The sequence below is a fragment of the Megascapheus bottae genome, chromosome 23 (assembly GCF_031878675.1).
Source record: "Megascapheus bottae isolate mThoBot1 chromosome 23, mThoBot2.hap1, whole genome shotgun sequence".
Lineage (NCBI taxonomy): Eukaryota > Metazoa > Chordata > Mammalia > Rodentia > Geomyidae > Megascapheus > Megascapheus bottae.
The window spans coordinates 20,349,330-20,377,264 of record NC_143531.1 but is presented as its reverse complement, the minus strand read 5'-3'; the positions used below and the strand labels follow the sequence as shown (position 1 = coordinate 20,377,264).

The 27,935-nt window shown below is 37.4% G+C and overlaps 1 protein-coding gene across 5 annotated transcripts; it reads left to right on the top strand.

The window, feature by feature from the left end:
• Nucleotides 1-27,832, top strand: Rbm46 (RNA binding motif protein 46). 5 transcript variants are annotated; one of them, XM_090356827.1, is made up of 6 exons: nucleotides 1,001-1,378; nucleotides 3,650-3,811; nucleotides 5,291-5,758; nucleotides 6,203-6,985; nucleotides 18,247-18,306; nucleotides 25,997-27,092. In XM_090356827.1, exons 1-5 carry the CDS (start codon nucleotides 1,336-1,338, stop codon nucleotides 18,300-18,302), a joined length of 1,512 nt encoding a protein of 503 aa, XP_090212953.1. In that variant the 5' UTR covers nucleotides 1,001-1,335; the 3' UTR covers nucleotides 18,303-18,306; nucleotides 25,997-27,092. The 5 variants fall into 5 exon arrangements, with proteins under 5 accessions (XP_090212951.1, XP_090212952.1, XP_090212950.1 ...); XM_090356828.1 differs by having other exon boundaries at nucleotides 27,000-27,086; XM_090356825.1 differs by lacking the exons at nucleotides 1,001-1,378; nucleotides 18,247-18,306 and adding an exon at nucleotides 1-117 and having other exon boundaries at nucleotides 27,000-27,832.
• The last annotated feature ends 103 nt before the right edge of the window (nucleotides 27,833-27,935 follow it).

The window sequence follows — 27,935 nt, the reverse complement described above, 5'->3', positions numbered from 1 at the left end:
CCCGCCCCCGGCGACACTCCCTCCCCCCACTCGCACAGACTGGTCTTTGCGGCCGTGGCGGCGGTTTGTGGTCGTTGGTCCCTGGGATTTAGGCCCAGTCCTTGAAGACCCGACGGGGTGAGGAGATGGGGTCCGCGGGGCACCTTCCAAACCGCTACTAACGGCTGGCGGCCTGGCCTCCCGGCCGCACTGAGGCCGGCGGGCGGGCAGCGCGGCCCCCCGCGACCTCCGAGGGGGCGTCCGTGAGCCTCTGCCCCGGCGAGCGGGCGGGAGGGGGGTGTCGTCCGGGCCCACCTCCCCTTCCGCACGCCCGCCCTCCCTCCCTCGCGCCGCGCCGTCGGGACCCCCCCCCCCCCGCCATCTTCCCGCCGAGTCGCAGCCTCCCCCTCCTCTTGGTTTCCGCTCGCCGCCTCGCTTCCGGCCGCCCCTCGCCGCCCGCCCGCGCCCGTCCCCACACCCCACCCGGTCCTTCGGCCTCCGCCCCGCGGCGGCCGTTGCGCGTCCGCCCCGCTGCCTGGCGGCGTCGACCCTCGACGTCGAGACCGCGGGTGAGACGGAGGTCACGGCTCGGGGCTCCCTCGAGTTCTTCCTCCACGTGGGGCTGCCGGGGCCTCGGGTGGGCGTCGGGGTGACGGGGCGCCCGCTTCCCTGCCTTCCCTCGCGTCCGGGTGCGGGGAAGAGCACGAATTCGGGTTGTGGGGGGGGGCGGCTCCCCGGGCCCGGGCCTCGCGTCGACGCTCCGGCCGCCTCGTCGGCCGCCGTGTGCTCGGGCCTCGGTGTCCTCGGGTGTGGACCCGGGGCGGGGCGGTCGCCTTTGCGCTGTGCCGCTGGCCGAGGACGGGGAACCTCGGGGAACCTTCTCCCGGAGCTCCGTGCACGCCCAGGCCTCTGCACCCCGAACCCGCCCTGGGTTGGGGAGCGGCGTGGAGGATCCACGGCCGGCCGGGAAGCCAGCCGGGTGTACTTTGCGCGCCGACGTGGACTCACTGGCGTTATCTGTGGAAATTCGCTTATGTACATGATGAAAAACTTGCCAAGAATCACAGGGTATTGCTCCAAAACTTCGATATGGAGCCTTGAAAAGTTAAATTTCCAGCCGGGCTCCTGCCTGCCAATTACTCAAGAGGCCCAGAGCTGAGGATCACGGTTGGAAGACAACCTGGGCAGAAAAGGCCGTGAGATTCTCATCTCCCTTTGCTCACAAAAACAAAGAAGTGCTGAAAGTGGAGCTCAGATCTCAGTCTCCTGAACAGGATTACAGGCGTGAGCCTGGTACCAGACTAAGGCACAGCCTAAATATTAAATTTCAGCAGAATTGTATTGGGGGTGGAGATAATGGCCAAGGATTATAATACGGATCGGTTGTTAACTTGTAAAGGTAAATTATTGAATATGACATGAGGTGAGAATTACATGAATGCTAAACTATCCACAATTTCTGAAGTGAAATTAAGCCGTGTGTTTAGTGGTATAATACGTTGTTGGTAAGAAACATGTCAGTTTTAAGAAAAGGGTTATAAAGTGAACTTCTTTTATAAATTGCCCCCGATTTCATCAGTGTGTTTGCGTGGTTGGCTCGAGTCTTAATAGTGTGAGGTATTAGAACCCATCAGGTAGGGCTTGTTGCCCTGAAATTCCATTAGGTGTGGCTGCAGAATTTTTGAGCAGTAATCTTGTGGTGTTCCTTCAGTCTGTAGTTACCACTGCTGCTGCATTTACCTTTTTGTTTTAAGCAAACTTGGCAGTGTGAACTTGCCCCCAACAGCTATGGAAGTTAATTAAATTGGAATTGCAGTCAAAGACTGGTTAAATGGTTGCTTTGGGGAGAATAGAGTTTAATGCTAGAAAATATGGTGAGGGTTGAATCAAAATCAAATAATGATGTAAAAATATTGCATTGTGGCTGGGAGTTTGGCCTAGTGGTAGAGTGCTTGCCTAGAATGCACAAAAACTTGGGTTTGATTCCTTAGTACCACATACATAGAAAAGCTGAAAGTGGTGGTGGTGTGGCTCAAGTGGTAGAGCTCTAGTCTTGAGAAAACCCAAGGACAGTACTCAGTCCCTGCATGCAAGCCCCAGGACTGGCAAAAAAATAAAATAAAATACTGCATTGTACACTGGGTGTTGTTCCCCCATTTTATTTTACTTCCTGATGGTGAGGTAAGAAAACAAGGGGCAAAAATGTGATCCTCTGTTCACATTCATAATAGTATAGAAGACTGGCCATAAGATACAGTACTGTATTTAATTTGGCTAAGAATATGTGTATATCTTCTCCTTTGCCCTGAGTTTTTTTCAAGTGCTTGAGGCCAGTGTGTGAGAAGTCTAAAAATAGTAAGAGATGAGATAGTATTTTTTCTATTGAAATAAGCAAAGAAAGAAGGTCGGAGTTGTAAAGTGATTTGACAAGCCTTTTTTTTTTTCCTTTTCCTGTGCCAGGATTTGAACTTAGGGTCTCACATTTTCACTGCTTTCTTGCTTAGGGTTGGGGCTTTCCCACCAAGCTATGTCTTCTCCAGTCCAGCATTTTTCTAGTTAAGTAGAGATGGCATTTCACAGACTGTTCTGCCCAGGATGGCTTTGAGTCATGATCCTCCAGGCCTCAACCTCTTGAATAGCTAGGATTACAGGCCTGAGCCACTTGACCAAGGTCTTTTGGCCAAAAGGCTGGAATTAAGATCCAGGTTCATTATTGTCATGAGAATATGACACTTTTGAGAATTCTTAAATAGGCACACAATACCATTGCTGACACATGAGGGAATTGAGTCAGATTACGGAAAGAAGACTTTTATGACTTTCTAGAGTTAGCAGTTTATCTTTTTGTTTTCCATTGTTTCGTGTGTGTGTGTGTGTGTGTGTGTGTGTGTGTGTGTGTGTGTAGTGTATACACTTGATAGTCACAGGAAAATAAGAAAGTGCATAAACCTTTCCTGTTAACCAGTGCTGGTCGTCTTTAAGATTTCTTAGACATTGCTCTGCATTTGGTGTGTGACCATCAGCATCTATGAACGTGTGCATATGCAATTTGCAAGTACAGTAGATCTTCTCCAGTGTACTCTTTCTCACATGTTTTGAATATTTTTCTCTTACTGTCATGCATAAATTGCTGAAATTCTTTGTCACTTTCACAGGCTAAGTCATTCCACTGCGTGTGTGTGTGAGTGTGTGTGTATTTCAGGAATCTGTTCTATTTCTGGAACTGGTGAAAATGCTTCAAGATTGTAGATGACATGAGTAATCTTTGATTTAGGTTACAGGTAGCTTAGAAATGTGTCACAGAAAAAATTCAGTTGATGAAGCAATTTAAACCTTGGGCCATGTGGCTAGAATATTCATTGCCGGCAGTATATTTTCTTACTGTCTTGTCTTTTTCCTTTTTTCTCTTTTCATGTTTGTTTTCTGATTCTTGTATTTGTTCCTTTTTCTTTTTCTTATCACTTAAACCTTCTAAAGCCACTACCCATAAGTGATCCAGCAACATTAAAAGTAGTTGCACTGCTTAACACAGGGAAGAGCTCTGGGGGGGACCTCAAGGGAACAGGGAAGAGTGACATATTACATGGCAGCCTCAACTGTTCTTGGTTCCTGCAATCCAAAGAAATCTCTTCTTGTCGTAAACACTCACTGTTGTTTAATTTTGTTTCAGGAACTGCAACCATGAATGAAGAAAATATAGAAGGAACAAATGGGTGCAGTAAAGTTCGTAGTGGGACCCAGAATGAAGCAGCGTTGCTTGCTTTGATGGAGAAGACTGGCTATAATATGGTTCAAGAAAATGGGCAAAGGAAATTTGGTGGTCCTCCTCCAGGTGTGGATTTTATATTCATTTTCTTTGTTGTCATTTAGGGTTTTTTTTTCCAGTCCTGGGGCTTAAACTCAGGGACTGAGCATTGTTCTTGGAAAATTTTGCTCAAGGCTACTGCTCTGCCACTTGAATTACAGAGGCACTTTCAGCTTTCTGGGTATGTGGTATGGAGGAATCAAACTCAGGGCTTCATGTATGCTAGGCGAGCACTGTATCACTAAGCTATGCTCCTGGCCTTTTATATTCCTTTAAGTTAAATATTTAATGAGTTATTTAGATTAGCTATACAGCCCACAAATATTCCAACCAATAGTTCTTACTTTGTAACTGCTTTATCAACCCAGCAATCATTTTGAGAAGGAGATTCTGAAAGATATATATATATATATATGTTTTACCCATATAAATTTTCACCTATGCTGTTTATTACTTTGAGAAGCAGTTCAGAAAGAGGTTGAAATGACAAGTCATTTGGCAGTGAGAAAAATTGTACTGCTAGAGGTAAAGGATTGATCCTATGGAAGAAATTTGAAAGAGTAACAAGTAGTGATGTGGTATTTGTGCAAGAAAAACAGGTTCAAATCAATACCGTGTTTAGCCTTCTACCAACAGCCAGTGCAGTTCCTTTGTTTAAAACCCTCTAGTTAACTTGTTTTGAGATATTATAAAGAGGGGTTACATAAATCGGGTTACATAAATCATGTGAAGAGTACATTTTTTGGATAATGTCACCGATGCCCTTGCCCCCTCCCAGTCACTTTCCTACACTTAAAATTCAGTTTCTGGTTGCCTCAAGGGCTGTGTTGCTTTTTTGCCAACCCTCAGGTGCATTTTAGCCATATCACCTCCTCATTCTATTTTTTCTGACTTAAAAACTCTTGACTTTTCTTTCAGAATGTTCTCTTCACTGGTAATCTTCACCACTTATTCCTTATTCTACTCAATCTTAAAGCTTTTCTTGGTTTTAAACCTAGTGTATACCTGGCTAGGGGAGGCTTGAACTCAGGGCCTGGATGTTGTCCCTGAGCTGCTTTTGCTAAAGACTGCGGCTCTTCCACTTGAGCTATAGTTCCATACTGGCTTTTTTGGTAGTTTATTGGAGAGAGCAGTATCAAGGACTTTCTGCCCTGGCTGGTTCCAAACCATGGTCCTCAGATCTTAGCCTCTTGAGTATCTAGAATTATAGGGGTGAACTTCTGATACCCAGCTTAAACTCAACTCTTTGAGAGAATTGTTTTCCCATTTAACACAAGATTTATTTGAGTACTTCATTGAAGGTAAAACCTCTTTTCCACTTACTGCTCATTCACTGTCTCTTTTTTGTTGAGATAAGCTTTATCAAGGAAGGGACTTTATTTTGTTCACTATGGTATCCCCAGTAGCTAAAATAGTACATAGCAAAGAATATGTTGAAAGACTATATGATTCAATAATATATGTATGAACATACTCAAATGTTTAAAATATATTTTTGTCTTTCAGGTTGGGAAGGCCCACCTCCACCTAGAGGCTGTGAAGTTTTTGTAGGAAAAATACCTCGTGATATGTATGAAGATGAGTTAGTTCCTGTATTTGAAAGAGCTGGGAAGATATATGAGTTTAGGCTTATGATGGAATTTAGTGGTGAAAATCGAGGTTATGCTTTTGTGATGTACACAACAAAGGAAGAGGCTCAGTTAGCCATTAGAATTCTTAATAATTACGAGATTCGACCAGGGAAGTTTATTGGTGTGTGTGTAAGCTTGGATAACTGTAGATTGTTTATTGGCGCTATTCCCAAGGAAAAGAAAAAAGAAGAAATTTTGGATGAAATGAAGAAAGTTACAGAAGGAGTTGTCGATGTCATTGTTTATCCAAGTGCAACTGATAAAACAAAAAATCGTGGTTTTGCATTTGTTGAATATGAATCTCACAGAGCTGCTGCTATGGCAAGGAGGAAACTAATTCCAGGTAACCTCGTTTAAAATCTTTTAAATATGGAAAAATGACCATAAACTGCATATCATTATATTAAAATAGATGATGCCACTTAAGAGGAATAAACATTTGTTTTAAGAAGTAGATGATTCTAAAAGACAAAATTGGGCTTCTATAAAATAAGTCATGCTTGTCATAATGTGCCAGTTACTAAACCTATATACTTTAATTGAGCTGTTAATTATTATTCAGTAAAAATGCATTGTTTATAATGGTCTAGCTTTAAAGCATGTGCTTTTAAAGTAATGTGTGTCATATTGATTATGAAATTTAAGTTCTGATTAGGATTTCTGTGTTTTGAAAACTACTGGTGAGTTGGAAACAAGCATATGTTCTTGAGTTTCTGCTTCTTTGGATAAACATTATTACATTTTCAAGCTTTTGTTTTAATTATATTCAAATTGATCTTTTCTATAGGAACGTTTCAACTATGGGGCCATACCATACAAGTAGATTGGGCTGATCCAGAAAAAGAAGTTGATGAGGAAACCATGCAGAGAGTTAAAGTTCTCTATGTAAGAAATTTAATGATCTCTACGACTGAAGAAACAATTAAAGCTGAATTCAATAAATTCAAGCCTGGTGCAGTTGAAAGAGTAAAGAAACTTAGAGATTACGCTTTTGTTCACTTTTTCAACCGAGAAGATGCAGTAGCTGCTATGTCTGTTATGAATGGAAAATGCATTGATGGGGCAAGTATTGAGGTAACACTGGCAAAACCAGTAAATAAAGAGAACACTTGGCGACAGCACCTTAATGGTCAGATTAGCCCCAATTCTGAAAACCTCATTGTGTATGCTAACAAAGAAGAGAGTCATCCAAAAACTCTAGGCAAGCCACCAACTCTTCCTACTCGTCTCAATGGTCAGCATAGTCCAAGCCCCCCTGAAATTGAAAGATGCACTTATCCTTTTTTTCCTGGAACAAAGCTTACTCCAATTAGTATGTATTCTTTAAAATCCAATCACTTTAATTCTGCAGTAATGCATTTGGATTATTACTGCAACAAAAATAATTGGGCACCACCAGAATATTATTTATATTCAACAACAAGTCAGGATGGGAAAGTACTCTTGGTGTATAAAATAGTTATTCCTGCTATTGCAAATGGATCCCAGAGTTACTTCATGCCAGACAAACTCTGCACCACATTAGAAGACGCAAAGGAACTGGCTGCCCAGTTTACATTACTTCATTTGGGTAAGTTTAAAAATACTTTAATATTGTAGAATGTAAAATTAGAAAATATGATGGATTAAAATTTCATTTATTTCTGGGTGCTGGTAGCTCATGCCTGTAATCTTAGCTACTCAGGAGGCAGATTTGAGAATCATGCTTCAAAGCCAGGCTGGGCAGAAAAGTCCTTGAGACTATCTTCAAGTTACAAACTAGCAAAAAGCCAGAAAGTGGGTTTCTGGCACAAGTTTTAGAGCACTAGTTTGAGCAAACTAGCTCAGGGACAGTACTGACACTCAGTGTAAGCTTCAATACTAGAACCAAAAAAAATCATTGTTTTGAAATCAACATTAATGGTAAGTATGGTAACATGAATTTTATTTCAATTAGAATTTATGAAAATTACTGAACCTTGTCTACTATATTCTTTTCCATTTTTCCCCTAGTTCTTGTGTTTTGAACTCAGGGCTTCTTGCTTACAAGGCAGGTGTTCTGCTGAGCCATGCCTGCTGTCTTTTTTTGGCACTGATTGTTTTGAGATAGAGTCTTGGCTCTTTGTACATGCTTGGGCTGTACTATCATATGACTATTTTAGGCTTCCTGTCATAGCTAGGATGACAAGTGCACAGCACCTTTTGTTAAGATAAGGACTTGTGACTACTTGGAATTGTTTTTGGCATGGACTGCCTGGAACCTTGATCCTCTGGTATAACAATCATGTGTGACCATAAAGGGTCTCTTGGTACCCAACTTAGATTTTTTTAAGCATTATTGAGGAAAATTCGGTTTTTATTTCCTATAGAGTTTAGATCTTTTTTTTTCTTCATTTTTTTTCTAAATGACAAATCCTTATTTGCTAATGTCTGTATAAGTTACAGGATTTGTTTTGTAAACCAAAACTCTAATGACCTGTTCTGGATGAACTGGTAGGGAGTTCATATGATCCACGGAATCTGTAGACAAAGCCTTATGCGCACCAATCTGGAAATTTGTCTTTACTACTCATGAAAGACAGAAAACAGTGCTAGATATGTTCATATCCATCCTCTTTTTTTTTGCCAGTCCTGGGCTTGAGCTCAGGGCCTGAGCACTGTCCTTGGACTTTCTCAAGGCTAGCACTCTACCACTTGAGCCTCAGCACCACTTCTGGCTTTTTGCTATGTATGTGGGGTACCCAGGAATGGAACCCAGGTCTTCGTGCATGCTAGGCAAGCACTCTACCACTAGGCCAAACTCCCGCCCCCTCCATCCTTTTTTTTAAATATACTTCTAAAATAAAATAAATTTAAATGTTGGAGAGATTATAAAGAAGGACTTGGGGTACATGAACCTGACAATTAGATATTTGATATTGTAAAACATTACTCTGAGCACTTCGCTTAACTATTATGTTAGCCTAACCCTGATTCTTACCTGGTGGCAGAATTATACTATTGAAGTTCATTTTTATTTAAAGTTGATATTCTTAAGTGTGTTTGAGAGAAGTAATTGAAAAGGAGAAACACTATCAAAGGGAGAATAATCTTCACCAGTTGTATAACTCATCTATCATCTATCAAAGCCATTCCCATGGTGTATAAGGGGATTCAAATCTGGAGATCTCATCACAGTTTTTGGACTGAAAGTATATACTTCTCCCAAGACAAATTTCAGTAGTGTTCTCCATTAAAAGTTTGGAGGTAATGGAGAAGTTAACTATCATCTAAGTTGATTCTTAGGTCTGATTTTTTTTGATGTGCAAAATAGAAGCTTTCCATTTTCATTTTAATGTAGAGCATCTGAACAAAAGGTAAAGGAGGTAGATACTAAAATGGGTTTAGATTCTTTTTCTGAGTAGAATATAGCTAATTACTTGTTGAGAAAGATTTTCCCAGGTATACATATCTGGCCTACTATAAAAATGGCATTTTTACATTTAATTTTCATATTTAATTTAAATAAGATTCTTACAACATAATAGTCCTTGACTATTCATAGCAGATTTTAATATAGATACAATTTACTCATCTGGTTGTCTCTTAAGAAGTTGAAAGTTTATATGGAGCTAAAGGTTTTTCTTCAGCTTTTGGCTTCCTCATTAGGATGCTTTTAAGTACTACTAGGACCATAGCTGACCACTACTGATCTGTAAATTCCTAAGAAAACCCATTTTGACTTTGGTTAATGGGGGATAAAATTTGCCTTAATCATTAAATTCTTAGTGCAAGATGTTTGTCAACCTTGTATCAAGACTTTTTAATAAAAACTTGAATGATTTATATTTTATGTATTTTTGTCCCTATTCATCATCAGGGAGTAGAGCCAATAAAATGTAAGCAGTATTCTAAATATAAACAAACAGATTAAGCTCTAAAGTCTATTTAGGTTACATACACCAGGCCTGAAGCTTGAGTAGGGAGAGTAGCCAAAACCTTTATTGTACTTTACTAGACTAAATGAAGGTTATTGAGTTAGAGGCAGACAATTTAATTAGGCAATTGGAGAGTAAGAAAAAAACATTCAGAGAAGCAGAAAAGCCAGAGGCCAAAGATCTAGAACATTTTAATCTAGAAACAAATGTATAATCTTTACAGATTGTGGAAGAACTATAGACAGAAGGATACACAGTGCATTACAAATACATTATTATAGCAGTGTTCTAGTTCATTTTTTCTTCTCTTAACAAGATTGAGACCTCTAGTTAGAGATTTTCAGGGGATGATGCTTTTCCAGACTCACCTTCCCTTTGGTAAAGGTTAGGGTTTCTTGTGGTAGTTCACATGTGATATGTTTCTGGAGAGGCGGACGTAGTGTATTGCTCTTAACTTGTGTAATGTGTTGAAGATTGCATTTTTCTGAGATCTTGGTGAATTGCTGGTGGTTCCTAGATTGCTTCATGTACAATTCCTTACATACTAAGTTATCCTTTGGGTTTATGAAAGGATCTGAGAGATAGGATCTTCTAGATAGGGAATTTAACTATTCTTAAGATACTTTGTTTGGATGTAGTAATTAAAAAATATTTGGATACCTTTAAATGAATCCTTTTAATTTGCTGCCCTTTTCACGCACATGAACCTTCACCCTGTTGTACAACTATTAAATACCAGTTCACAGATCTTTTTTTTAAGTTGCCCTTTATATATTTAAATGACCATCGGTATTTTGAAAATAAAAGATTTGGGGGGGGGTAAATGAGTATTGGAAATTGGGTAGTTTATTTGTGGTATTTTGAATTTTCTTACCAGAATCCTCCAAAAAAAATGAAGTACCTTAAGATAATCAGACCTGTATGTGCGTATGTGTGTGCCTGTGAATGCATGCTTCCATCTGACAGGAAGGCTGTTTTAGGCAAAATCCCCAAAATGAAAGGCTGGAAATTAGGGTTAATGCCAAATTGAAATCCTGTATTTCAGAATCAGATTGTTTCTATCTTCATTATGTCAAAGAATAATGTCATTGGGAATTGATAGTTGAGCAGGAAGTTCCATATTCAGTAGTTATTAGTGAAGAAGTTTTGTGGGGGGGGGGAGAAGGGAGGGAAGAGAGTGGGGGTTAAGGAGGAGATAATATCATTATGTAGCCCAAGCTAGTCTTCCAGCCTCACCCTCTTGTAAGATTAGGATGGTTAGAATGAAGATTCAGGGCTTAGGATATCTGAGTTCTAAAACAAATGTTTGAAATATGGAGACATTTTGGATCATTTAGTATTTCATAAGTATTTTGTTTTGTAGTTTTGTATTTATTTGTAGTAGATTAGACTTATCAGTTTGAATAATTTTTATTCTAAAAGTTGGACTTTATTTCAAATCTGGGTATTTTTATGGCTTCCCTAGGAGAGTTTTTCCCATATAGGAATAAACCAAATCAAGGAGATAAGTTCTGGGGAGTCAGAATATCGATGAAGAACAAGTCCTTGGTGAATACAATGTGAGAAAAAGAGGTAGTCATTTGTGTTGATTTGATTTGACCTTACTAAATAGTAGCAAATATTTGTAGGCAAGGCATCTCTTGTTTCTACATGGAAGATTTTTTTAACCAACTAATCTGTTTTGGGATAAAAATCTTTGTGTCATGGAGGTTTGATTTATATCCTATTGTTGTGGCTAGAAATGATGATGTTTTAATTAAAGACCAGGTTCTTTATGGATATCTGCTTTTCTTTTGTATTTGGTAATGAAACGTTTTGTTTGAGTTAGGATCTAATAAATAAACCCTAGGTACTCAAATTATATACATAGGTTATGGATTATTTTGGGAGAACAAAGGGAGGATACCTCTTACTTGTTCTGAATTTTAAATCTTGAGGAGAATGTTACCTAGCTGTTGGATGGAGTCCATGGCAGACAGTTCAGAGAGTAATTTTTGTAATTTCAGTCTGATTTTAAGAATTATTTGGATAGAAAAGATAGAGACTTTTATTAGTCATGTAGTTTTTTTAGTCATGTTTTCTGTACTTGTTTTTCCTCTGAGCAAGTAATTTTTTTAGATTAATCTGTCCTGATACCATCTGTGGGGAGACCATTTTGTATGTGAATAATCATATTTTTAATATTTCTGTACTTTTTTCAGTATTCTATGTGGCTGACTTGAATATTCTCATGTTTGACCATTTTCTTCTAACCATTGAAGAGGGTTTTAGTATGTAGTTACTGTGTTTATTATTCCTTTAGCATAATTTGTTAGTTTTTGATTTCTGTCACTGCTTGTAACTTTGTTAAAAGTTGGGGATTAGAAACTGGGTGTTATTACCTCACACTGTAATCCTAGCAGAGATCGCAGGATGTCTTGGTTCAAGACTAAGTTGAATATATATGAATGACCCTTTCTCACCTAATCCAACCAACACCATCTAGGTGAAGTGACATGGACCTGTCATCTTAGCTGTGTAAGAGATTGCATTTGGAAGGATGGAAATACCAGGCTGGCTTAGGCAGAAAATTGGCAAGAATATCTCTATAGAGGAAGAAGATGATTACTCATCATCCCAGCTATTTCAGGAAGCAAAAAATAGGATCTTAGTCCAGGCTCACAGCAGGATGGGAAATAAGACCCTATCTGAGAAATAACCAGTGGAATAAAAGGAACTAGACATGGGTTCAGCAGTAGAGTACCTACCTAGCACATGTCAGGCCCTGAGTTCAAAAGTTATGGAATACACAGCAAAGTAAAAGTATACTGCAAGACATTTTAATCCAAACAGTATGTGTGCTTTTTGTCTTACGAGTTATTATTTCCAGTTTGATGATCAGAAGTTCAAAAATAAAGTCAAATTAATATTTATCAATAAAATGTTTTGATATGAAGAAAAACCACAAATTTTTTGAATTTAAGAAACTTTCAGTAGACATGTAAGCTTAATACAAAATAATGGTTATATCATAGTGGGTTTAAAAATAGTAAATATAAGAAAATACTTTCTAAAAGGTAATTTTTTTCAGCTTTAATTACAAATCTAACTGATATTATCACAAGTTGGTATTTTAATGAACAAAACAATTTGCTGAATTTGTTTTTAAAGTTATTTAGTTTAATGAGAAATAGGCATCACTATCAACACTTTATTACACATTTGTTTTTATATGACCAAATGATAAGACCAAAATTCCATTAACTCAACTATGTGTTTTTGACCCTCTGAGAGGGACCAGGCCTTAGGAAAATGTATTTATGTATACTCTTGTAATTTTCTTTTTCTGTAAGACCCTTTAAATGATCACTTAGTATTCTTCATATTCTCATCGTATTGATACTTGTACTAAAAGGCCGTAAGTATTATGGACCTTATACTGTTAGAGATGCATCATAATAGAATGAGTATTAGATGAAAACTATGTAGCTTTAGCCAAAAACAGTGTGGCCACCTTTAGAATGGCCAATGAATCAGTTTTTGTGGACTTTAGTGCCTTCTCCTCTAAAATATCAAACCTTCATTTTGTTCCATCTACTCAAAGTTATCTCAAAAATGTCACGTTCAGATATCTTGTGTAGGGACAAAAACAATACTTTAAAATATTTGTAAAAGTAAAAGAGACAGGAAAGTTTTTTTTAGAACACAAATATGGCAGAGAAAGCCCATGGCATAAACATGCTACGGAAGACAGCACTTCAGCTCACCTTAGCCATCTTGTACAATTTTTAAAAAATGTTTTATGTCTGTCGGTTTATATCTGAGTTCAACTAATTGAGCCTTTCTAAAAATTAATTTGAATTTTATATACCTTTATATCTGACAGAACAGCAATAGAAACATGTAAGATTCAGTCATGCAGCTGTCTGATTTGCATGGTGCTGCATGCTTGCCTTTTCATTGTATAGGTCTACAGTGTCTAGAAAAACATCAATTTGTTGTAATTGTATGGCCTGGTAACTTGGTGAGTGTACTCTGGAACTCTATGTATAATTTAATCATTTTATATAAATTAATTCATGGGATTGACACTTGACTAAATTAGTATCTAAGGATATTATTAATAGAGCTATCTTTCTTGGCTTTTTAAACTTGAATTCTATTTTGTTTGTGAAAACAGGTTAAAGTAAGTAGATTAAGTAATTTCCTCAATATTCTTCTGATAGGAATACCTCTTTTACTATTAATCATTCCCTTGGCTTTTCATTTTTATTTTGTTAACTGGCAGCTGCCAGCTTAATCCTGTTATAGTGTGCTTGTTCAGTGAGTACTTTTGCATGTTAACTTAGTTGTTTTTAACTGTCTCAGCAATGCATATTCCAGTCCATGTAGTAAGACTGTCACATAAATGAATGCAAAACATGTAATATGTGAGCCATGTATGTGGATGGCTTTACCTTCTGCTGCTGTTAATTTAGTTAAAGGGTAGTCATAAGGTTGTAGTTTAGAATTTATTAAAATATTTATATTTTAGGGCACAAAATTTATAAGGCTCCAGGTAAGCCAGTATGAATCTTTAGAAAATAAGTTTAAAATTGTTTTTGTACTATAAGGTCACAATTTTTTAACCAAGGGTTAAAACTAGAGCAGAAAGAAATGTTCATTAATTTAAAGGAGCTTCACTTTTGTATATTAAGTGAACCTGTATTTGTGTCATTGAGAGATTACCAAGCCACTGAAAGATTCCTTGAGCAGAAAAAGATATTATTTTGTAAAATTAATTTATGCAAATAAAATTTTTACAAGAATTATAGGTAAATATAAATTAAAATATAGCTTACCCACTTCTAAGGAGGACTTACAAATATGACATTTTCTCGCTTTATTTTTTATTCTTTCTCCTTGCTTAGCAAGCTTAGGAATTTTAATTTGTTTTTAAAATACAGGAAGTTGTGTTTGTGACTCTGTGTACCAGCATTAAAAAAGAAACACATCCTTTGGTTTTTCAAAGTCTTCTCATTTTTTTAATTTGTTCAAGTTTTTAAATTACAATTGATGCTACAAGCACAGAAGTGGCTAGTTAGCTGACATCCTGTTAGGAGGGGCTTATTGGGCTTTTCACAGGAGTCAGAGGAGTCAAGTACTAGTGCCAACTACTCTTTATTTGAATTGGGGAATCATTTCATTGTCTTAAGAATCTACCTGAAATTTTATTTAACAATGAGTTTTATGACAAAGTTTCTTCTCTATATAATTCAAGCTGGCCTCAGATTCACTCTGTAGCCTAGGCTGGCCTGTAACTCACCATCCTCCTATCTTAGTCTCCCAAGTGCTGAGATTATAGGTATATGTATTAACTGTATCTGGCAATATAATAGTTTTTTTTCTCCAGTTCTTTCCAGTTTCATTTTTTTAAGTTTTCTGGGACAAAAATTTCTCATCAGCTCTAGAATAAATGCAATTTGGCATGTGCTAATTCCTTGCCATTTTGAATATATGATAATCAGGCATCCTTGTTCTTCTGATAGGAATACCTCTTTCCTCTAGGCTCATTCCTTTAGGCTTTTCATTGTCATTTTGTTACCTGGTAGCTACTTGGTTAATTCTTGTTAAAATGTGCTTGTTTAGCAAATACTTAGCAGTATTGTTTGCAAAGATCACTGCAGTGAATTAGATGCAGTTACTGCCTTTATAGCACTTCCATTTTCAGGGAGATTGCCATGCAGTTACTGTTCTGATAATGCTCTGAAGTCTGCAAGGTGTTAGGAGAATACGTGATTAGAGTAATGCAACCTAATACTGTATTTTAGAAAATTAACTACTGAAATTTAGTGTAATGTGTAGGCCACAAAGAGAAGGTCTAACCAACTTCCTGGGTTCACATTCCAGCATTAGGAAAGACTTACTAGCACTCCCTGATGTGAGCTTGACCAGTTCACATGATGAGTGCAGGAAGCGTGAATCTACAGTTACATACTTCACATGAAAAAGTTATTTCTGTACTTCAGTATCTTTATCTCAGAGTAAATACAAGCTCTAAATGAGTTAAATTATTCACTTAAAATTTATATTTTGCTTTTAATTGTAAATAATATTAGTAATAAGTGTCTTTCCATACTTACTGTTTATTAGGTGTTAAACTAAGTGCCTTTATATATTATATACTCTTACAATCTATTGAGATATTTTAATATTAACATTTTCCCCACTTCTTAACAAATAAAAAAGATAAAGTTGAGTGGAATATAATATAAACTATGTATAGAGATATAACAATGAAATTCTCTCCTGTATAATATAAGCCAATAAAAAATGAAGAAACAGGTAAGTAGATTAGAGAATTTCCCCAAGATGTCAGTTAATTGAGAAGACTGTATTCTTTTAACTCCTGTGCTTTGTAACCTTATCATATAATTCCACTGAAAAGCTAGCCTTTGTTACATGTAGTACTGTGGACTTGTGATATCTTATTGTCAAGTAAGGTTCTCCTAAAAATTAAAATGTGATGAGCTTTTCGCCCATATGTTACCTCTTTTCAAAGACCATTTGGGCTTTACTAGTTCTACAAGCTCATACTTCACACCACACCACTATAGTGTGAACTTGGAACACAGGGAAGGATCTTAAGTGAGTTATTTTACGTTAGAAAGACTTTGTGAATATACCTTGTTTACAGCTAGATTTGAAAAGTGTACATCTCAAACTTCTGACAGTGTGAGCTGTAAAATGGCAGGGTAGTAGGTGATGTGCTCCCCCCTCCCCACCCCATCTAGATGAGAGAAAGAATTATAAATAGACAAATTAGTTTCTATCTCTTGGTCCCCTGATGTGTGTGGTACTCTCAGGCTGTTTTCTGTTAATATTAGCAAAAATACATAGTTGAACAACATAACATCATTCCAAATGTATGTAACTGTTTTTTTTTCTTTGCTCAGGAACCTATAGTGCTTTTTTTAGTTTTTCAGGTACTCTATATTCAGTGTGTTGCTGCTCAGAATGCTCTTTTGTTTGGTTCTGCTTTACCTAACTATGGTTATATAGGTCCTGCTTTGATCATCCTAAGTTAACATGTTCATCTGGTAGTTTTAGACTTTTCCTAGTCCTGCTTGTTATGCTTGGAATATCTTTCCTATCTTCATCTACTTACATTAAGCTTTTCTTGGATATAATAACCCAAATGTCTTCTTCTTTGTATTACTCAGTAATGATTTTTCGCTACCATGTATTCTATTACACTTAATTTTTCCCCCAAAGATAAGGTCTCAACTGTATAACCAAGCTGGCTTTGGCCTTCTGCCTTAGCCTCTTTCCCCCGCCCCCCCCCCCCCCAGGTAGTGGGTACTTTTTTTTCCCCTCAAGGATTGAGCACTCTGCCACTTGAGCCACAGCACCACTTCTGGCTTTTTCTGTGTATGTGGTTCCAGGGGATCGAACCCAGGGCATGCTAGGCGAGCATGCTACCACTAGGCTATGCTCCCAGCCGGGTAATTCACTTCTTTTTTTTTTTTTTTTTTTTGCCAGTCCTGGGCTTGAGCTCAGGGCATGAGCACTGTCCTTGGACTTTCTCAAGGCTAGAGCTCTACCACTTGAGCCTCAGCACCACTTCCGGCTTTTTTCTGTGTATGTGGTACCAAGGAATCGAACCCGGGTCTTCATGCATGCTAGGCAAGCACTTTAACCACTAGGCCAAACTCCGGCCCCAATTCACTTCTTCTTGAACATTGATACCCTGCCCCATCTTTTCTCTCCCACTTTCCCTCCCCCACTTTTTTTTTTTGGCCAGTTGTGGGGCTTGAACTCTGTGCCTGGGTGCAGTCCCTGAGTTCTTCAGCACAAAGCTGACATTCTACCACTTGAGCTGCAGCACCACTTGCAGTTTTCGAGGGATTAAATGGAAATAAGAGTCTCATGGACTTTCTTGCCTGGGCTGGCTTTGAACCACGATCCTCAAATCTCATCCTCCTGAGTAGCTAGAATTACAGGTGTGAGTCACTGGTGCTCGGCTTGCCACAGCCTCTTGAGTGCTGGGATTACGAGCATGTACAATCACACCCAGCTATTCACTATTAAATAGACTTTTTAAAATATATGAGCAATGCTGCCTGGCTGTTTTGTTCAAACGCCAGATATTGTATATGAAAAACTGCCTAATCCTATAATGTGTTACTGTCTTGGCTGTTCTCAATGCTTTAAGACAGATGGTTTTCAGTGCTTAAAAACAAAGGGGAATAATGTTTGTATGAAAAAGGAGGCTATTTTAAGATATTGAATTATAATCTTTAATGTGTTACTTGAAAAATCTACAAAGTTTGTAGATTATCAGACATTTTTCACTGGCTCATACTTTCACTGTTTCTTAACAGTTGGATGGATATATGCTTCAACAGAAAAGTTCAAGGCATATAAAGAAAGGAGTGGATGCTCACAGCTCATGGTTATATATGGTTAAATGAGGTTTCAAGTGAAATTTAGTTGTTGGAACGATTTTTAGGATTTTTTTATTTAAGGTTAGAAGTTTGACCATTTTTTCCTAAAAATAATAAGAAATGAGACTTCATATACAAAGTAATTTTACTTCATGGCAACATATTCCCAAATTTTTCTTAGGTTCTTTGGCTTTTTGCCTCTCTGGAAATGGGCAGTCTTGTTAAAAAATCTTTACTTTAGAAGTCTCATATTTCTTAGGAATACTAATAAGAACTTAATTGGCCTTGAACAATAAAAGTTCTTTCTGATGGTTTATTTACTGTCATTTAGATATGAAAATAGTATTCGCCTAGTTCATCTTTGCAGAACTTCAGAAATGGTAACTATTTGCCACTTGTTTCTTTTTCTCTAACTTTGTTTTCCTGTGTACTGATCAGAAAGTTTAAGTTTTCAAGGACTCCATGCACTTCCAAGATAGGGTTGGCATCAATATAAAAACTCAATTCTTTTCTGTCTTCACTGCTTACAGACAGGGAACACAATCCCTTCAGCCTGGACCTCTGTAGAAGAATTTGGAGGAAATAAGAAGGTAAGAAAGTCTCTTAGGAATATTGCAATAGACTTAGTTTTCAGAACACCGGCAACACATTATTATGGTTACAAAAAATAAATATTCAGAATTGGAGCTGTGGCTCAAGTGATAGTGCACCTGCCTTGAACGAAAAGGCTAAGGGACAACACACAGGCCCTGAGCTTAATACAATACAATAAAATGTTTAGAATCATAAAATGTTGTGAATTATTTTGCTTGTGATAGTTTTGCTATAGACTCATTAAGTGAAGTTGTTAAATTGTTTTCTATATTGCAAGTCCTCTCAGAACTTTGCACATGGTAATGTACATTTGAGCCCCTGAGATGATAAACGGTATTATAAATTATATGTAGTTGGACTGAGAGTTATATTTTGATTATTTAATGTTTCTCAGACACATCTCAAATTGAGAATTTTTCAACGATTTTTTTACTATTTTTGGAATTATGTAGAATAAAAATATTAATACTGTAGTTTTTCACATGATACTATAAAATACTGTATATATTCCTGCTAATAATGTGTTTAGTAGGAAGTTAAAGGTAGTTGATATCTTGAATACCATCCAGACTTTTTTACATGCAGAGATGAAGAAAAAAATATGGGCCCTGGAAAGTAATTTCTATACTAGCTGTGGGTCTTAGGAATTTACCTCACCTTTGTGTGCCTTCATTTCTGTATTGTCAAAGGAAATTATAAAAATATCATAAGCCAGGGCACCTGTAATCATAGCTATGCAGGAGGCTAAGATCTGAAGATCTTGTTTTGAAGCCAGCCCTGGGCACAAAAGTATAAGACTATTATCTCTGACTGATCACTAAAATGCCAAAAGTAGAGCTCTGGCTCAAAAGATAGAGTGCTAGTTTTAAGCATCCAAGAGCTCAAGGATAGCACCCATGCCTTGAGTTCATGCCCCAGGACATAACACACACACACACACACGCGCGCGCGCACACACACACACACACACGGTACTGGAGTAGCAGCTCAATTGGTAGAGTGCCAGCTGTGAAGGAAAAAGCTAGAGTGTGTCTATGAAATCCAAAGTTTAAACCTCAGTATTGCCTCCCCACCCCCAAATACTACAAAACTCGGTCTGAACCCAATGTGAACCAATGGCTGGATGTGATACCCCTGATGTTCCAGCTGTGGTGAAGTACAATGACTGGGTGCCGTGGCTCACACCTCTCATCACAACACAGGAAAGCACAAGTAGGAGGATCACGATTCCAAGTTGGCCAATTCATAAAGGAGCTGGAGCCATGGCTTGAGTAATACAGGACCAACCTAGCAAGCATGATGCCCTGAGTTATGTCCCAAGTACTGACAATTAGGTGATATATGTTCTAGTATAAAGTATATCTAAAACCTTCTCATTAGTAATTTGAAATATATTTCACGGCTTTTAATTCCCATAATTTAAAATACATTTCATGAGCCTTTGATTTCCTTTTCTTTTGTGGGGAACAGGAAAGTTTCTCTCCTTTTCTGTTTATTCTTTAATCCCAGTACATTGAAATGCTTGCTTAAAAATGCTTTTTAGGTTATAAGATACTTAATAGTTCTAAGTACTATTTCCTCTGCTTTGTAGTGAGCTTTTGGTCTCTGTAGTGGGATGGAAAATACAGAACAACAAATATTATTTGGATTCTAATGTACAAGATTTTTTTTTTGCCAGTTGTGGGGCTTGAAGTCAGGGCCTCAGTGCTGTCCGTGGACTTTTCTCAAGGCTAGAGCTCTACCCTTGAGCCACAGCACCACTAGCAGCTTTTTTCTATGTATGTGGTGCCGAAGAATCGAACTGTGTCTTTGTGCATGGTAGGCAAGCACTCTACCACTAGGCCAGACTCCCAGCCCTAGAAGATTTTTATCTCTCTATATGAACCCACCTACATTTTATATATTGAAACTAGACAATACAGTAGTAAAACTCTTTAAGATTTTTCACAGTTGAAATTTAGTATTTTAATGAAAGGAAGCCTATTCAAACAATATCCATTTCAATGACTTGAATATTAGAAAATAAGGAAATAAAATGAAACGATGCTTAAAATTTTCAAGACATCATAGACATTTAAAGAAATTCTTAAAAGCATTAAAAGCCCGTAAAATGTATTTTCCAGATAAAAATCATATGCTTTGTCCTCACATAGGTTACTGGAAATGTAAAACAATGTGGTCATATTGGAAAAACTTGACAATTTGTCAAAAAGTTCATGATTCAGCAGTACATTGCCTATGTAGTTTGTCAAGAGAACTGAAAATACATGTTTACACAGACACTTATACATGATATTCTTGTACAAGAAATCCTTTACGTTATTCATTACAGCTAGAAGAAGCAAGCAAATAGTATCAGTTGACACATGAATAAACAAAACATGGCTAATTCATATGATAGAATACTATTCAGTCAGAAAAGGGAGCGGTGTTCTGATAATCCTACAGCATAGATGGAACTTGCCAACAGTATGCCAAGAAGCCAGTTCTAGAGGCCACATAAATTGTTGATTCCACATAAATTTAAATGAAAATTGCAGAATAGGAAAATAGCATATAAATATATTTTCTGAGGTTGAATGAAGAGTGAATGGAGAATGACTGACTGCTAATGACTACCAGTTTTCTGCTTAAGATGATAGAAGCGTTCTACGATTATATAGAATGGTGCTAGTCATGCAATTTTGGAAATGAATGATGAATAACAAATTACGTACATAGCATTCATCCAAAGAGTGTGGATATGGCAGAAGTTGGGTAGCCTCCAAGGAAAAGAAACGCTTGAAATAAACTTTTTAGTGGAAAATCAGTATTTGGAAGAGCATGTGCTCAGAAATCAAGAATATTCTAAAATTAACGAGAAAATACTTTGAAAGCCTCTATTAAGAGTTCCCCCCTGTATTTAAGTCTTCGGACTGAATAAGTAAGAGAATTGGAAAAACATGTTGAGTAGATCAGTGTACCCTTTGCTAGTATTTTCAGTGAGAAGCCGATTGTGTTGGAGAATGCCAGTTATAAGGAGCACACAAACAGTGTATGAAGTGTATGAAGTACCTGTCGGTGCTTATTCAGGTGTGTTACTTTTTGGCTCACTCCAAATACATCATCTGATTTCAGTGTTGCTGTTAATCATTACTGCCTGATTAATTGTAACTTAAAGGTTAAGCCTAAATGTCCTTCTTTATAGAAATTAGATTTTGTTCTTTTAAACTATATTCATTCAGAATATATAGGCTAATTTGTAGAACATTTGATCAAAATTTATTATTTTAGAGAAAGTGTTCTTTTTTGGCAAAATAGCTTTCAAACCAGCTATTACAAAAAAAGTTTAGCATATAAAACATGGAAATGCAGAGCTCTGTTTATTAAAATGAGAGGTATGGGAATGCTGAGGTAGTTTATATTGGCACCATCAACTCTACTTCTGTCCATTACCACCTCTTGAGACACTTCTTTCCACAAACCCTTTTTGGTGTGTGTAAAAGGTTGATCAAATGGAGATGATGCTTCCTGAGGATTTAGGATGTTTAATTTATAACTTGCTCTTCATTCAGCTGTGAAAATACAGATCAGCTCCTGAATCAACCATCTTTATCTGTTACTCATGTGAATGAAGTTATTAGAGCTCTACCTATACCTGGTTTGTGAAACAGAATTAGAGAATTTGATTAGCCAAAAACTTTATTAGCATCATTAACAAATAGACAAAACCAATAAAAATGAGCAAAAGGTTCTGTTGGTACACAGTTACAATCCTGCCTACATGGGAGGCAGAAACTGAAGGATTTTGGTTCCAGGCCATTTGCAAAGTTAGCAAGACCCTATCTCAAAAAACAGTCAGCTTGTTGTGGTGGTTGTAACAACCACATTTGTAATCCCTACTGCTTGGCAGGCAAAGGGAAAAGGTTTGCAAATCCCATGCTGGTCCTAGGGCAAAAGTTTTGATTATCAGAAAAACAAACCGAAGTACAAAGGGATAAGGGTATGGCTCATGTGGTTTGCCTAGAGGTGTCAGTCCCAGAGTTCAAATTTCTGTACCGCCAAAAAGAAGGGTGCAAAAGTCTTGCATAGATTTGAACAAGGATGGTCAGATAGGCAATAAGCACATTATTAGTCATAAGAAAAATTAATCACAAGGAGATAAAATTTTATATGCACTAGAATAGCTGAGACTGAAAACACTGGTGGTATTAAATGTTGGTGAGGGAGTATAATGTAACTGAAGTTCTTCTGTTTTAACTAGTGTAAGTATAATATTAACACTGGAAAATTCTACCATGTGTCCCATTTCCAAGAATTTATCCCCAAAGAAATGAAAATAAAAACGATAATGTGCCTCACATGTTCAATAGATGACTAACATGATACATTCATACAATGGAATGATACTCAATAAAAGGGAAGGCTGCAGAAATATATGCCATACATTACATTAGACAGTATATTAAGAGAAGGTAGACATAAGAAATACCTGAAGCTGGATATGGTTGTACAACCCTATAATCCCAGCTACTTGGGATAGAAATCAGAGGATTACAGTTCCTGAGACTAGGGCCGGGAATTTGGCCGAGTGGTAAAAGTGCTTGCCTAGCATGCATGAAGACCCAAGTTTGATTCCGCCGTACCACGGCTCAAGTGGTAAAGTTCTAGCCTTGAGAAAGCCAAGGATAGTGCTCAGGCCCAGAGTTCAGTCCCCATGACTGGCAAAAAAAAAAAAAAATCCTGAGACTAGCCCTAGGATGCTGGAGATTTGGGATTATAATCCTTGCTACTCAGGAAGCTGAGATCTGAGGATCTTGGTTGGAAGTCAGTCTAGCCAGAAAAATGTGTGAAATGCATATCTCCAGTTAAGCACCAAAAAAGTTGTAAGTGGAGATTTGGCTCAAGTGGTTGAATGCTCTAGCCTTGAGTAAAAGGGACAGCCCCCAGACCCTGATTTTAAGCCCTAGGACCAGTGTGTACTTTGTACACATGTGCGTGCGTGCACACACACACACACACATCCTGAGACTATGTCTCACTCAGTGGCTAGGTGCAGTTGTACATGCCTGTCATCTTGAGTAACAGGTTAGCATTAATAGAGGATAGCAGCCTGAGTTGGCCCAAACATAAGAGGCCTACCGCAAATATAACTAAGGCAAAAAGGGTCTGGTACTTTAGCCTAAGTAATAAGATTGCTTGCCTAACAAGCTTGAGGACCTGAGTTCATTTTCTTAGTACTGCCAAGAAGAAAAGAAAAATACTTCAAAAGTAACATGAAGCTAAAACCAGAAGAAATTAATGTATATTGACAAAAGTCAGAAATTCGAAGATTTAAATCTCATTTTTCTCCGTGGGGGCCAGGAATTGTTTCTTTTTCTGTTTCTTCCTACTTTAGCCCTGTTATACTAAAATCCTTGCTAAAGCTTTATGAGAAAGAGCCAGCTGTTAGTGACTCACACCTGTAATCCTGGCCACTCACGAGGCTCAGATCTGAAGATCTAAATTCAAAGCCAGCCTGAGCAGGAAAAGTACATGAGACTCTTACATCCAGCTAACTATGTAATAATAATGATGATGATGATGATGATGATGCCAGAGTGGAGCTGTGCTGTGGGTTAAGCTTTTTTTGCTAAGGGACAGCACAACACTTAGGCCCTGAGTTCAAGCTCCAGGCCTTGCACACACACACATGAGCTCTTAACATAAACTAATGGATTTGATGTGCATGTTTTATCTTAGAGTGTGGATTGTGCATGTATACAATGACTAGAACTTACATTGGAATGAACATAGGGTATATACATGTTATACCGCAATTTTAAGCATTAAAACAGTTGAGTAATAAAGGAAATCGTTTAACTGAAGTTTAACTCATTTTTATAAAAAAAAGTAATTGTACAAAGGGGTTTCAGTTTTGTAAATCAGATTATGAGTACAAAGCATCTTCATCAACGATAACTCCTTCTGGTGTTTAAATTTTTATGGACTCCAAGAATATAGTTTATCTTTGCAGTGCTTATAAAATCTTAAAGACATTTGGAGTTTTTATATATAATCTTGGTAGTAATTGGGGGGGGGAGGACTTTTTGTGTCTTGATGTGTCCTGTACGAATAAAGTCATCAGAGCCAACTTTTAAATTTTTTTTTTTTTGCCAGTCCTAGGCTGGAGCTCAGGGCCTGATCACTGTCCTTGGACTTTCTCAAGGCTAGAGCTCTATCACTTGAGCCTCGGCACCACTTCTGGCTTTTTCTAAGTAGATGGTACCAAGGAATTGAACCTGGGTCTTCCTGCATGGTAGGCAAGCACTCTACCACTAGGCCAAACTCCCGGCCCCAACTTGTAAATTTTTATATTTAGTTTTCTTAAAAATGTGAGATTAAAAATTGATTCATGTTTATTGAAATTGAAACTTGCAGCAAGGGACCATCAGAAAGCAGATAGGGTAAGCATTGTGATTGCCTGTAGCTGGCTGTGCTATACTGCTTTCTGAAGCCGTCTCCGGAAGGTTTCTTCTGTGTCAGTATCTACATTTCACAAATAGGCTGTCACCTCTTAAATGAATGTAAACTCAAGCAAAGTGATTGCTCTTTGAAAACTGCATCTCCCTTAAAAGTCTTCTAAACACTGTTGTAGAGTACCCACATTTGTAATAGTTAAAGATCTAATTGTACCAGAGATAATACAGTGAATTGGATTTATTTGCATAATGCTTTCCAAGAGAAAAGAATATTTTTCAAATATTATCATTTAGTAGTCTCTAGTACCCCTAATGCTTCCTTTCACTCAGTCTGACTCTCAAGTGAAGTGCACTTTGTGTTCTTCCTGTTGTTCTAAGTTTGAATTTGGGTCCTGGGTGTAGTCTTAGAGCTTTTGTGTTCAAGGTTACCACTGTACCATTTGAGCCTCAGCTTTACTTTAGGCTGTTTTGGGTAGTTAATCAGAGATAAATTCTTGGGCTTTACTTTCTGGGATGGCTTTGATTCTCAGATTTCAGCCTTTTGAGTAGATAAGATTACTGGCATGATCCACTGGTACCTAGCATACCAAATGGATTTTTGAAAGAAGATTTAAATACAATGTTTGGAACTGGACATTTTAAATATTTTTTCTAAGATAAGCTGCTATATTGCTCTGATAAGAGGGCATGATTCATAAAAGTTAGAAAGATTTGATTCAAAAAAAGATATGATTGCCAGACACTTGCTCACACACCTCTAATTCTAGCTACTCAGGAGGCTGAGATCTGAGGATCATGGTTCAAAGCTAGCCTGGGAAGGAAAGTTCATGAGACTCTTAACTCCAATAAACTACTCAGAAAAAGCTTGAAAGAGAGCTGTGGTTCATGTGGTAGAATGCTGGCTTTGATCAAAAGAACCTCAGGGATTGCACCCAGACATGCCTGAGTTCAAGCCCAGGACCAATGTGTGTGTATCCTCTCTCTCTCTCTCTCTCTCTCTCTCTCTCTCTCTCTCTCTCTCTCTCTCTCTCTCTCTGTCTCTGTCTGTCTGTCTGTCTCTGTCTCTCTGTCTCTGTCTCTGTCTCTCTCTCTCTCTCTCTCTCTCTCTCTTTCTCTCTCTCTCTCTCTCACACACACACACAGATTCATAAAAACTAAAAGGTTTTAAATTATTTTACTTTTGCAATGCTCGAAATTGAACGTATATATATTTAACTGTTTCTTTTTTTTCCATTTTCTTAACTAGGTCCTTTCTGATGTTGCTTGAGCTTATTCTCCTGCAGTTGATCCCATTCCTGTTGGCTAATCATTTAAGTCCATGACAACATAAGTTAATGCTGGTGTTGTAGGCCTTGTTGATAGGAGCAGGTCAAGACTACAAGACTAGTTTTCACCTGTACATTAACTGACCTAATTCCTTTTGTCCATCCCTAGAGTTACCACAGCTTTTATAGAATAATTACTTTGTAGTTGTTACATTTTTGACTTGCACTACACTAAGGAACATAGTTGAGTTTTTGGAAAGTACAGGACTTATAAATTTGGTCTTATACACACATATACAATAAATGAAGCAGGAAATTGTTGGTGCATTAAGATGAATATTTATGGTGGAATATTAACATTTCAAATATAATTGTTTTTAAATTTCTGGTTTAATTTTTTGGTATTTTTCTATACTATAAGTTGATAATGGTTTCTTGACGTTTATAAAGATTCATTTTACTGTTTTGTGGTACCAGTAAGACTCTAATGTTTAAATTGATGTGTTGAGTTATATAAATGTTTATCTTAGCATCTACATAATGAAATATCAGACAGTTTATGGCAAAAGTTTTTGAAGTCCAGGACTAAATATTTCTGCTAGTTTGATGATTTAATACATTTTCCAAAAAAAGCAGCAGCTATGAATTAAATTTTTTTATCTTTTTTCATAAACTCCCCCTTAGTATCAGAGCCAAATTTAAAAGAAGCTTTTTTGTGAAACAAGAGAAATCATAAGTTCTCTTTTTCTGTTTTGAAAAGGTGTCAGTAAGATCTCTGAAGCAATGTCAGTGAGGGAGACAACACTGACTCAATAAGACGGCAGGGAATGTGGAAATCATCTTTACATCAATGTGTAGTTATCAGGGTTTTGAATGTTAGAACATTATGTTAAAGTGTGATCATAGTTTTAATGTGTTGTGTCTTTGAATTAAATTTGTATCCATAAGGATGTGCAGCATAATTGTTCATGTATTTATTTACAGACTACAATTTCCGTCGCTGCTCAATAAATAGTCTTTCCCCTGTTAGTGCTACCCTCTCTTCTGGGACTCCCAGCGTGCTTCCTTATACTTCACGGCCTTATTCTTATCCAAGCTATCCCTTGTCACCAACAGTATCACTTGCTAATGGCAGCCATGTTGGACAACGACTATATATCTCCAATCAGGCCTCATTCTTCTGAAGAAAATCTGTAAACATTAGTATGAAGATTTATTTTGTGTAAAACATGCAAACTAAAATACTGTTTTATTTTGGAATTGGATATGCACATTTGGCTTTAAAAGTGATCTATCTTATGCCAACATATTAGAGTAATAGAGTGGTAGTATTTATATAAAGGGCAAAGTTTAAAAAAGTTGATGGTGTAGCAAACTACTGCTCTTTTAAAACTTAGCAGATTTTCTTCTAATTTCTAAGTGGGCAAAAGACCCTAGTAGTTTGTGAGGTTTTTATATCATAACTTTGTGAAGTAACACTTGACAAATATTGAAGTATTTGAAGACAACAGTTATACCAGGTTTGATTGCAAAGATTGCTGTCTGAATTGGAGATTGAAAAAAATATATCACCAGAAGCATCCAACTATTATGTGGAAACAGATAATGAGAGAAAAAGATTACAATGCAGATTATATTCAGTACTAAGAGAAACCATCCTACCATTGTGCTCCTTGAAAGCAACTATAAATATTTTAGTTAATTGTTACAGATATAAATTGTCATTTTACTGTTAATATATTTAAGGTTTTTATAGTTATGCTTCATGGTTTTTGATATTCACTACCTTGTTTAAGTGTTACTGTTTTTTATGTTGAATCATGTGTTTAATTTTTGTACTTGAATTCAAATTCTTTGACATTAAAGATGTGATGCTTTTAATATGTGTTTTATTTTTATTAGAAATACAATTATCACAAT

Excerpts from the sequence above, each read along its gene's own strand:
- Rbm46 (XM_090356824.1), top strand. The coding sequence starts at position 1,336 with ATGGCCAAGGATTATAATACGGATCGGTTGTTAACTTGTAAAG. Across the intron at positions 3,812-5,290 it reads ATTTGGTGGTCCTCCTCCAG|GTTGGGAAGGCCCACCTCCA; the intron begins GTGTGGATTTTA and ends TTTGTCTTTCAG. Across the intron at positions 6,986-26,999 it reads GTTTACATTACTTCATTTGG|ACTACAATTTCCGTCGCTGC; the intron begins GTAAGTTTAAAA and ends ATTTATTTACAG.